We start from the raw sequence: 12,915 nt of genomic DNA, 5'->3' as shown, positions 1-12,915 counted from the left end.
ACCTCAACCAACTACACTAACAAGTCCTAAAACATCATACGAACTTAGTCGAAACCTCAAATCAAATCAAACGATGCTAAAACCACGAATCATACCACAATTCGAGCTTAAGGAACTTAAGAATTTTCAAATTCTATATTCGATGCCGAAACCTATCAAATCAAGTCCGATTGACCTTAAATTTTGCACACAAGTCATAAATGACATAACAGCCCTATTCAAATTTTCAAAATCGGATTCTGACCCCGATATCAAAAAGTGAACTCCCCGGTCAAACTTCCAAACTTAAATTTCTATTTTAGCCATTTCAAGCATAATTTTAACTACGAACCTCCAAATAATTTTTCGGACACGCTCCTAAGTCCAAAATCACTATACAGAACTATTGGAATCATCATAACACTGATCCAGGTCCGTTTGCTCAAAATGTTGACCCAAGTCAACTCAAATGAGTTTTTGAAATCCATTTCATATTTTAATCCATTTTTCACATAAAAACTTTTCGGAAAATTTATGAAAATTGCACGCAAGTCTAGCAAAGCTGAATGGTGCTATTTGAGGTTTTAGAATACTAAAATAATTATTAAATTTAAAGATGATCTTTCGGGTCAGCACATTCTCCACCTCTAAAACAAACGTTCGTCCTCGAACGGACTTAGAAATATACCCGAGCTGGTAAAAAGGTGTGGATATCTACTCCGCATGTCCGACTCGGACTCCCAGGTAGATGCTTCTACTGGCTGATCTCTCCATTGCACCCGAACTGAAGGATAACTCTTAGACCTCAACTATCGGACCTGCTGGGCTAGAATAGCTACCGGCTCCTCCTCATAAGTCAAATCCTTGTCCAATTGGACTGAGCTAAAATCTAATACATGGAACAGATCACCATGATATTTCCGGAGCATAGAAACATGGAACACCGGATGAACTGCTGATAAACTTGGTGGTAGTGCAAGCATGTAGGTTACTTCACCCACCCTTTCAAGAATTTCAAAGGGTCCAATATACCTAGGGCTCAACTTTCCCTTCTTTCTGAATCTCATTACACCTTTCATAGGTGAAACCTGGAGCAATACTCTTTCTCCAACCATGAATGCAAGAGTTGGAGAAAGAGTATCTCGCATGGTTGGAGAAAGAGTATCTCGCATATGTAAGTCGCCCGTGAAGGCCGACAATATCGCATATGTAAATCTCCGCTAACCGCTTTGAAGAATAAGTAACTGCTACTGGAATGAAATATGCTGACTTGGTCAACCTGTCCACAATGACCCATACTGCGTCAAACTTTCTTTGAGTCCGTGGGAGCCTAACAACAAAATCCATAGTGATACGCTCCCACTTCCACTCAGGAATTTCTAATTTCTGAAGCAAACCACCAAGTTTCTGATGCTCGTACTTGACTTGCTGACAATTTAAACATCGAGCTACATATGAAACTAAATCCTTTTTCATTCTCCTCCACCAATAATGTTGTCGCAAATTTTGATACATTTTGGCGGTACCCGGATGAATTGAATACCGTGTACTATGGGCCTCTTCAAGAATTAATTCACGAAGCCCATCCACATTAGGAGCCCAAATACGACCTTGCATTCGCAAAACTCCATCATCTCCCACAGCAACCTGCTTGGCACCACCGTGCCGCACCGTGCCCTTGAGGACAAGCAAATGAGAATTATCATACCGTCGCTCTTTGATGCGCTCATATAAAGAAGACCGAGCGACTGTGCATGCTAGAACCTGACTAGGCTTTGAAATATCTAACTTCACGAAATGATTGGCCAAAGTCTGAATATCTGCAGCTAGCAGCCTCTCACCAACTGGAATATATGCAAGGCTGCCCATACTCACAACCTTTTTACTCAAAGCATCGACCACCACATTAGCCTTTCCAGGGTGATACAGAATGGTGATATCATAGTCTTTCAACAACTCCAACCATCTTCTATGCCTCAGATTGAAGTCTTTTTGTTTAAATAGATACTGTAGATTACGATGATCTGGGAATACCTCACACGAGACACCATAAAGGTAATGTCTCCAAATCTTTAGCGCATGACCAATGGCTGCCAATTCTAAGTCATGAACATGGTAATGTTTCTCATGAACTTTCAACTACCATGACGCATATGCAATCACTCTGCCATCTTGCATTAATACTGCACCAATCCCAATACGAGATGCATCGCAATACAACGTATAAGATCCTGAACCTGTGGGTAATACCAATACTGGCGCCGTAGCCAAAGCAGTCTTGAGCTTCTGAAAGTTCAACTCACATTCGTCTGACAATTTTAATGGGGCACCCTTCCAGGTCAATTTAGTCAATGGAGATGCAATAGATGAAAATCCCTCCATAAACCGGCGATAATAACTTGCCAGACCCAGGAAACTCCAGATCTCTGTAGTTGACGTAGGTCTAGGCCAATTCTGAACTGCCTCAATCTTCTTAGGATCCACTTTTATGCCTTCTGCTGATACAACATGCCCCAAAAAGGCAACCGAGTCTAACCAAAATTCACATTTTGAGAATTTGGCATATAACTGATTATTCTTCAAAGTTTGAAGCATAATTCGAAGATGTTGCTCATGCTCCTCCTGACTGCTGGAGTAAATCATGATATCATCAATGAATACAACCACAAAAGAATCCAAATAGGGCTTGAATACTCGGTTCATCAAATCCATAAATACCACTGGGGCATTTGTCAACCCAAATGACATCACTAGAAATTCATAATGCCCATACCGAGTTCGAAAAGATGTCTTAGGGATATCAGATGCACTAATCTTCAACTGATGATAGCCAGACCTCAAGTCAATCTTCGAAAATACCTTGGCACCCTGAAGCTTATCGAATAATTCATCAATTCTTGGCAATGGATACTTGTTCTTAATAGTAGCCTTGTTCAACTGCCGATAATCTATACAAATTTGCATTGAACCATCTTTCTTCTTTACAAATAACACGGGTGCACCCCAGGGCGAGACGCTAGGTCTAATGAATCCCTGATCAAACAAGTCTTGTAACTTCTCCTTTAATTCCTTTAGCTCCGGCGGGGCCATACGGTATGGTGGAATAGAAACGGGCTAGGTTCCCGGAGCCAAATCAATACCGAAATCAATATCCCTGTCGGGTGGCATCCCGACAAATCTGCAGGAAATACATATGGAAACTCACGGACAACTAGGACTGAATCCATAGAAGGAACATCCGCAGTGGGATCAAGAATACAAGCCAAATAAGCTAGACACCCCTTCTCGACCATACGCCGAGCTTTCACGTAAGAGATAACCTTGCTGGTGGAATGGCCAAGAGTCTCTTTCCACTCTACTCGAGGTAACCCTGGCATGGCTAAGGTCACCGTCTTAGCGTGACAGTCCAATACAATATGATAAGGTGACAACCAATCCATTCCCAAGATAACATCAAAATCCATCATATCAAGAAGTAAAAGATCCATGCTAGTCTCAAGACTCCCAATAGTAACAACACACGAACGATAGACATGTTCTACAATGAAGAATCCCACCGGTGTGGACACACACACAGAAGCACTCAGGAAATCACGAGGCACAACCATATATGAAGCAAAGTAGGAGGACACATAGGAGTAAGTGGATCCTGGATCAAATAAAACTGAAACATCTCTATGGCAAACTGGAACAATACCTGTGATCACGACATCGGATGACTCGGCCTCAAGTCTAGATGGAAAAGCATAAAATCGGGACTGGGCCCCACCACTCGAAGCTACATCTCTGGGAAGGCCTCTAACTAGCTGGCCTCCACCTCTAACAACCTCAACTCCACCTCTAGCTATCTTACCCCTGCCCCTAGCTGGCTGGGCGCGTGATGGAGCAACCGGTGCCGATATGATGGCATGAGAATTCTGCTAAGATCTGTTGCTCAACAACCTAGGGCAATGCCTCCTGATGTGAACAATATTCCCACACTCATATCACCCATCCTGCTGTCGTGGCTGCTGATGCTGAAGCTAACCCGGACGGGTTGAATAGCCGCCATAGTGACTCTGGAGTAGTGGTACACTGATAGGAGCTGGATGTGCACTAAATGTCGGCTGCCCAGAGTAAGGCATAATAGGATCATGACTCCCTAAAGCACCGTGAGATGCCTGAAGTGCTGGATAAAATGACCTGGGAGGATGACTGATCTCGTCCAATTTCACTCCTCTATTTGAGGATATGAAAACGGTCGATGCAATAGTAATACCCAAAAATGAGTCGGGGTCAATTTTTCACAGGGAGCTATGAATGGGTCTTAGGGATATATATTATAGTGTATGAACTTGAATTATCTCAAATTGCACTTCCACAAAATTTGGTCGTTTCTAGGTCTAATTTTAAAATTTTAAACTAAGATTACAAACTAAGAATTTAAACTAGGAAATTATTTTTGGTTGTTTTTCAAATGATATAAAAGACCTAGGGCTATGACCTTCACCTAGGTGTTCACTTAATGGGTTGTAAGCCTTAAAGCTTGTTTTATTGGTCGGGGTGTATTATAGCCATCAACACTCAAATACCCACTCAATACCTCTCGGTCATAGAGTGATTTTGCCCAATTTGGCTTTCTCAAGTCCAAATGGGTATTGAACAAAGCAGTTGATAATAAGCTCAAGTTGGGTTTTACTATCTCTAGATTCAACCCTTTAATTGGGTTTATCAATCTCTCGATTGGCCCAATTCCGTACTAGCCAAGTTTTCCTAGACTAAGTCTCTCTTGCTCAAGTAGAGACCCAGTCAATTAGGCATGAAATAATGTTTGCAACCATTAAATCTTCAATTAAAAGCAAGAACATGGCTAGATAATCAACACCCAACCATAAACAAGCAATAAGTCAAACACCCATCAAGTTCACACATTAGGGTTGGGTCACAACCCTAGTGAAAATATAGCTACTCATGCTTAAATTAGAAGATAAAGAAGAGGAAGTGATAATTAAAACCATATTAATGACTAAAATGATAAAACTAATATTCAAAAATCTCAAAATAGCTAAAACTGCTAAAAGATGCAAAGTAAACGACTGCTAATGTCAAAAGTTCCAAAAGTTGCCCTAAAAAGGTGAAACTATTCTATTTATACAGTGCTGGAATTTTCGGACAAAATTTCCCTTTCAAAGGTTCTGCGGCCGCACAATTGCATGTGCGGTCCGCACTTTTCTTCAGCTTGGTAGGATTGGACTTTTGCGGCCGCACAATTCTGAACCGCGGCCGCATCTCTCACTTTCTGTGGTCCGCACATTTCTGAGTGCAGCCGCACATCTCTCTTTCTGCGGTCGCACATTTCTGAGTGCGGCCGCACATGGCTCTTCCGCGGACCGCACAAATGCAGTTGCGACCGCACAACTGATCTTCTGCGGCCGCACATCCTTTTAGCTTGAAATGAGAACTCTCTGAACTTTTGATCTTGCTTAGCTTCTACGGCCGCACATTTTATGTGTGGACCGCACTTTGTACTTGTCTCTGATAATCTTGCCTTCACAATCTGCGGCCACAGATGATATTCTGCGGTCCGCACTTTGAGCTTCTGTGCCTGTTTTTGTTCTTGAGTTCAGATCATTCTTTCATGAGTTGGATTTCATCTTAGTGGCTTATTTTCCAATAATCCTGCAATTAAGCATATTGTATCAGTTTTCGAGAACACAATTAAACGCTTTTGGGCTAAAACGAAAGCTAAAAGGCGCTAACAAGTAGTCAAAATCCCTACTTATCAACTCCCCCAAACTTAAGCTTTTTCTTGTCCTCAAGAAAATAAGGTAATTCCCACCTCCATAAGTTAAGAGTTATTCCAGCTAATCTAAGATGCATCAATCACACATCAATTGGGACCAACAATTATCCACAACACTTATGAATTATCAATAAGACAATGATTTAAATTTTTAAGCACAAATAGTTCTAATGTGACATTTGAGCATCAAGAGTTGACTTTATTCATCAAGGAAGCTCGCTCTTTCATGTAGGTCATTGTTAATCCCAAACTCCTCCTCATCTACTTTTCGTTGGCATATCTCACTTAAGAATGTAGCACTCAATTCAAAGATTTGTGAAAAGTTCGCTCATCTCTCTCAAAAGAATGTCACAAGTACAGCTCTAAGTACCATATGCTTGCCCCTCATGTAGATCACCACTAATGTAAGTTCACTCGGCTAGAAATCATGTAGGGATTTTTCGGAATGTAATGAAGGCTTTTGGACTAAGGTTGGATATGTTGGATTAGAATGGGTTCATCTTTCCTTAAGCACTCCATTTTCTCTTTTCGGCTCATGCTTTGCCTACTCTTTGAGGCATTTTCTTTTTCCTTAGGGGAACTAGAGAGACTTATCATCACTCTTTCTTGGTCATGATATTCATTTTCTCCTTCTTTACTTTCTCCATGCTTTGCATCATTACTATTTCCTTGAATCCCTTCAGCTCTTCAACTTATTCACTTTCTTTTTGCATTTTTCTTCTCTTTTTTTTCCTTTCCTTTTCTTCATTTCTTTTCTATTTTTATGCTTTGAAACCTTTTTCAAACTCCTCGTCTCTCCCCCAAACTTACATTTTAGCCAATTGTTTCTCAAGAGTGTTAAGGGAAGCTTGGGTGCCAAGAGAGGCTCACTTCAAAAATAGGTGAAGGCTTGTAACATGGTTGTCAAATGAGAAACGTTTTAGGCTCAAATGGGTTGACTAGGGATAACAACATTAGTGGGTCATGAAAAATTTCAAACGGGTCAAGGAGAGCCTACAATCACTTCTCAAGCCAAGCAAAACTTAAAATTTCGCCTAGAAACACATTCGGGGAAAGTTCTAGACCATTTGCACAGGTACTTGGACTTGCAACAAAAATATCTCAACTCTCATGCAGCTGGATTATTAAAGCAAAATAGAGTCGAGGGCCCACAATGACCATATTCAAGATTGAAAATCACTATGGCTCGACTAAACTACTTGATGATTGCCTAAGTCAACACAAAAGTCACAAGGTCCCTGACTAGAGCTATTCCTTTTACAAAAACCTTGTTTTTAACCTTAAGCATATAGTTAAGTGTGTTGGTACCAAGTGAAGAATGTTTGACTCTTCGAGCTTAGCTCAATTAGGTCTTTTTATTCATTACTACTACTATTCTTACCTAAACACCAAAAGCAAACTCAATCCCTTAAGAAGGTTGTCACGCCATCCATCGTTGGGAAGAATCACCCGGTTCACACAAAAACTACCTTTGGAAAGAACCGTGACATTAAGAAAACCAAAGGCTTATTGACCACTAAAAACATAAAAATAAGCTACAAAATTAAAAAGAAGTTATTAGACTAAACAAGAAGCTACTGAATTAAACATTGACTAATAAGAAAGCAAAATAAAGAAGCTACAAAGCATAAATGAATATACATAATGAGAGAGGAAAAGAGAAAATATATACATCAATAGAGAGAGAGAAGAATATATACATAATTCAAAGAAAAAGAAAAGAAAATATTATCAGTTATTACAAACCAAATGTCAAATTATCCAAATGTCAAATTATCCAAATATCAAATAGACTCCACCCCCCGAATAAAAATAAGCATTGTCCTCATTGCTTAACAAAATAAGAATAAGGAAAGGTAAGAGTAAAGAGGACTCCCTATGTGGCCTTGGACATCTCTGTGTCCATAGCAGTGTCACCGCCCTCAGTCTCCTCTAACTGGATCTCATCATCCCCGGTTCTAGAGTAACTGGCTTGGTGAACATCTGGCGCACCACCTTAGCAGTGTCGGCAGCCATGTCTGGTTCCTTAGACTGGCCAGCTGGTGCCAGAGGAACATGTGGTGCTGCTGGAGCTGCTGATGCTGGTGGGTCTGACCCTATGAGCAAATCGAATGGAAGCTCCCCAACTGCTGCTATCTTGGTCACCTCTATCCTCAACCTGTCAACTGATTTCTTGGACGTCTGGGATTTCCTCATTTTCTTTACCTGCTTCCCCAGCTCCTCAATCACTGATCCATGTGCTACCAAGGTGTTCATGATGGTGGTCTGGTTTTCCAAGATCTTATTCAATATGTCCTCCACTGTCGAAGGAATCTGGGGTGCCGGGATGGATGACTGTGCTGCAACAACACTGGATATGTCAGCCAGCTTTGTTGTGGCTATCTGCATCTAGTTATTGAGGCTTGCCAGTGTTTGGGAGACCCGCAATGCAGATAGTGGAAGAGTGGGCATAGGCACCGTCTTCAAAACCAATGTGGAAGGCACTGATGCTGAAGGACCTGAAAAAAGAGGTGGAGGCGTAGCTGCTACACTATCAGAAGGATTTGCTGAAGTAAATGGCATGTCAACTGTCCTAGCAGCTACCCCGACAGGCTCATCAGACTAGCCTGCAGTAGTAGAGGGCTGACCCTTTTTCTTTGGGTTTCCACCATCCATCAACGAATACCACGAGAAAGGCTTCTTCGCCCTCACCTTGGTGTCAAAATCCCTTGGTTCCACCCCGCATATGTGAGGTACTCAGTGATAGTGTTAGGATATGGGTATGAGGTGTCACCTTGCCTGGGAATCAAGGACATGTTGAACGACATCACGACACCCACATTGATTGGGTACCCGACCATGATCAAGGCGACTAGCACTGCTCGCGGGATTAGTAAATTTGTTTCATTCCGGCATGGGTCTATTCTGCTACACACAAACGTCTGCCATCCTTTTGCCTCAAAATTTAGGGTGTTCTGCTAAATTGCAATCCCTGTTGTGATCCATGGTGGTGGTGGTCCCGGAGTTGCCAGAAGCTCAGCTAGCCATGGGCGAGCTGCATCGCCCATAGCCAGCTTTTCCATGTATTGCACCGGCTCTACATCCTCCAACCCTAAGTATGTGTTCATGGTGGTCTGGTCAAACCTCACTTTCAGATTTCTCACTTTCGTCACTTTGGTCCCTTTCTTTATGTGCGCCACATTGGCGTAAAATTCAAAGACCAAGTACTCTTTGGTATCTACCACATCTTGAGTGAACCATGTCTACCCCTTCATCTCTATGAACTGCCTTAGCACCGCTTTGTTGTATTTCTCAAGGTCTTTTAACAAGAACTAACGCTTAAGAGTGAGTGATCTCGACGACCACCACTCTCGGAACCTATTGAATGCAGTTAGACTGACAAACCTATCTTCCTAGATTTCTTTCTTCTTCGACCTCTTAAGGCCGGCAACTCTGGTATCGCCCCCTCGGCCGTCATCCAGGATATCGTCCAGATCCACTGTAGTAGCTGGTACGTTGGGGGCATGTGTAGATGAAGGCTCCGAAGCCTAACTGTTCCCTTCCGACCCCTCAGAAGTACTCTCAGAAGAGGTAGGCTCATTTCTCAGTTGGTATATGTTCGGAGGCTGCTATGGCTTTGATTGCACAGTAAGCTGCTCTTGCACTAAATTTCCCTCCGATGCTTCCCTAGACGGGGCATATAAACTTGATTCGGAGGGATTCGACTATCTACCTTGGCCTGTTGTAGTTTTCTTACTGATTACTTATTGGAGGGCGAGGGGTAAAGTGCTTTTGCCTCTGCCCTTGGAAGGTTAACCCCTCCCCTTTGATGTATCACCACGACCACGTGATCTAACCATATTCTGCACAAAATAGCAGTAAGAGTCAGTTCTAGTTCAAGTGCAGGTAAGCAAAAAATTTGTGGAACAAAACATGTTGCAGGGTGGGGAAATGCGGTCCGCATAATTACAAGTGCGACCGTAGGCCTGGTTCTGCAGACCGCACAATTTTAAAGTGCGGCCGTAGAAATGAAACTGTTGTCCGCACAATTTTGAGTGCGGCCGCACATCTGAAGTGCGGACCGCACAATTTTGAGTGCGGCCGCACATCTGAAGTGCGGACCGCACATTTTTAAGTGCGGCTGCACATTGAATTCCTTAAAACTAGCAACTCTCTGAAGACAGAGAATGCCCCGATCTGTGATCGCACACACTTTTCTACAGCCACGATTGAATTTCTACGGACCACACAATTTCAAGTGTGGTCCGCACTTTTGCCTAACCAAATTCCCTAAGCATGTAATTCTGCGGACCACACAATTCCTTGTGCGGCCGCACATTTCAAAATCAAATCGGGCATAGTGCTTTAGTTTTTTTCTGTGTGCACAAATTGGACATGGTAGAAGCAATTAAACATGATAAACCAATTACCCATTCCCCAAGTAGCAACTAAGAGTTTAACCAACACAATCTACAACCCACATGGATATGAATTTGACAGATGGTCTAAAAATAACTAATAAATTATGAAATAAATTAAGAAAATTGAAAAATTCTAGAGATGATTTGAACATACCAGTGATGAAGTGGTGTTAAGGAAGGATCAAAGGTGTTGAGTTATGTGTCAGATGAGTGAATCAGTCGAGTGCACTATTTTTGCCTTTATTTTAATTTCTCAGAGTATGTAAAGTTTCAACTGTAGAATGAAGCCTACTATTTATACTTACAGGGTTGGCCAAAAGTTCAAGAGACGAGTGCGGCCACAGAATTCCTTCTGCGGTCTGCACTCTTTTACCTGATGTGCATTTATCCTTTGTTGATTTGCGGTATGCAGAATTCCATGTGCGACCGCATATTCTGGTGCAGACAGCAGATTTCTTTGTGCGACCGCATATTTTGGTGCGGACCACAGATTTCCTTGTGCGGCCGCACAATGTCCATTTCTATGACAAACAAACTTCAAAGAGTGTGCAATTTTTCATCTCAAGTTTTGCGGTCCGCACAAGAATTGTGCGGCCGCAGATCCCTTTCTGCTGTGGCATTCAAAATTGTGCGGTCCGCACTTTTTCCATACTTAGCCAATTTTCCTGAGCACAGTCCCTGTAAAGCATAATCATTCCTGCAACACACTTCAAAACCAGTTAGCACAAAATAAGACCTATCTAAAGAACAAGAAAAAGAAACATGTGTTGCCTCCCAAGAAGCGCCTGATTTAACGTCGTGGCACGACGCATATTACATCAATTCAAAAGAATCACTGCCACAACGTGGCCATCATCAGCTTGTCCCAAATAATGCTTCACCCGGTGACCATTAACTCGGAACACCTCATCATTTTTGTTCTTCAAGTCCAATTCACCAAAAGGTGTCACACCCACAATTTCAAAGGGACCACTCCATTTGGATTTCAACTTTCTGGGAAACATCTTCAATCGTGAGTTGAACAAAAAACAAGATCACCCACCTTGAATTCCCTATTTCAGATGTATTTGTCATGAAGGTACTTCATTCTTTCTTTGTACAAGGACGAACTTGCATATGCATGGTATCGAAATTCATCTAATTCATTCAAATGTGCAACCCACAAGGTGAAAACTGCATCCCAATCAAGATTTAATTTCTTTAAAGCTCACATGGCATTGTGCTCAAGTTCCACTGGAAGATGACAAGCTTTGCCAAACACCAACCGGTATGGAGACATCCCGATAGGAGTTTGAAAGCAGTCCGATAAGCCCATAGTGCATCATCAAGTTTCTTTGACCAATCCGTCCGATTAGCATTCACTGTTTTGGACAAAATACTCTTTTTCTCCCGGTTGAAGACTTCTACTTGACCACTTGCTTGAGGGTGATAGGGAGTCATAACTTTATGAGTGACACCATACTTGCTAAGCAAGGTGTCAAAAGCTTTGTTACAAAAATGCGACCCCCCATCGCTTATGATAGCCCGCGGAGTACCAAACCTTATAAAAATGTTCTTTTTCAAAAATGCCACCACACTTCTTGCTTCATTGTTGGGTAGAGTAATGACCTCAAACTATTTTGACACATAATCAACAACTACCAAGATGTAGGTGTTTCCACAAGAACTCACAAAAGGGACCCATGAAGTCAATACCCCACACATCGAAAATATCAATCTCTAAAATGGTGGGGAGGGGCATTTCATTTTTCTTTGAGATTCCACCGACACTTTGACATTCATCACAATGCTTAAGGAGATCACTTGCATCCTTGTAAAGAGTGGGCCAATAGAAACCGTAACTTAATACTTTGGCTGCCGTTTTTGCTCCACCATGGTGACCACCATATGGCGAAGAATGACAAGCCCCAAGAATTTCACATTGTTCCTCCTCTGGTACAAATCTTCTAATCACTCTATTGGTACAAATCCGAAAAAGGTACGATTCATCCCAATAATAGTCTTGACAATCCCGTTTGAGCTTCTTCCTTTGGTTTGAAGAGAACTCATCCGAGATGATACCACTCCCAAGAAAATTTGCTAGATCTGCGAACCATGGCACCTATTTCATTGAAATGGATAATAGTTGCTCATCGTGGAAGGAGTCATTGATTTCAAGGCCATTATGCGGCCTCCCCTCCTCCTCCAAACGAGACAAGTGGTCCGCCACTTGGTTTTCACTTCCTTTTCGGTCTTGGATGTCTATGTCAATCTCTTGCAACAAAAGCACCCATCTCATCAACCGGGATTTGGAATCTTTCTTGCTCATAAGGTAACAGAGTGCCACATGATCCGTGTGGACAATAACTTTTGCACCTATCAAGTACAAGCAGGACTTCTCAATAGCAAACACAATGGCAAGTAGCTCTTTTTCGGTCACAGTGTAATTAACTTGGGCATCATTCATTGTCTTACTAGCATAGTAGGCCAGATGAAATATCTTGTTGATATGTTGCCCCAAAACTGCTCCAACTGCCACATCACTAGCATCACATATGAGCTCAAAAGGAATGCTCCAATTCGGGGTGGTGATAATGGGAGTAGTTGTCAACTTGAACTTGGGCAATTTGAATGCTCTCATGCAATCATCATTGAAGTGAAATTTAGCATCTTTCTCCAAAAGCTTTCACAAGGGGTTCACCACCTTGGAAAAATCCTTTATGAAATGCCGGTAGAACCCCGCGTGACCCAAGAAACTTCTCACGCCCTTCATGG

General features: G+C 42.1%; 1 protein-coding gene across 1 annotated transcript; it reads right to left on the bottom strand.

Annotated features, from left to right (window-relative positions):
* Positions 1-10,979: 10,979 nt before the first annotated feature.
* Positions 10,980-12,607, bottom strand: LOC138894259 (uncharacterized). The gene is made up of 4 exons (XM_070178941.1): positions 12,431-12,607; positions 11,965-12,262; positions 11,244-11,334; positions 10,980-11,154 (listed from the first exon to the last, which is right to left on the bottom strand). Exons 1-4 carry the CDS (start codon positions 12,605-12,607, stop codon positions 10,980-10,982), a joined length of 741 nt encoding a protein of 246 aa, XP_070035042.1.
* Positions 12,608-12,915: the final 308 nt, after the last annotated feature.

The sequence above is a fragment of the Nicotiana tomentosiformis genome, chromosome 6 (assembly GCF_000390325.3).
Source record: "Nicotiana tomentosiformis chromosome 6, ASM39032v3, whole genome shotgun sequence".
Taxonomy (NCBI): Eukaryota; Viridiplantae; Streptophyta; class Magnoliopsida; order Solanales; family Solanaceae; genus Nicotiana; species Nicotiana tomentosiformis.
This window is presented reverse-complemented; position numbering and strand designations above follow the sequence as displayed.

Excerpts from the sequence above, each read along its gene's own strand:
- LOC138894259 (XM_070178941.1), bottom strand. The coding sequence starts at position 12,607 with ATGAATGATGCCCAAGTTAATTACACTGTGACCGAAAAAGAGCTACTT. Across the intron at positions 12,263-12,430 it reads AATCCCGGTTGATGAGATGG|GTGCCATGGTTCGCAGATCT; the intron begins GTGCTTTTGTTG and ends TCAATGAAATAG. Across the intron at positions 11,335-11,964 it reads CACTCTTTACAAGGATGCAA|TTTTCACCTTGTGGGTTGCA; the intron begins GTGATCTCCTTA and ends ATTGGGATGCAG.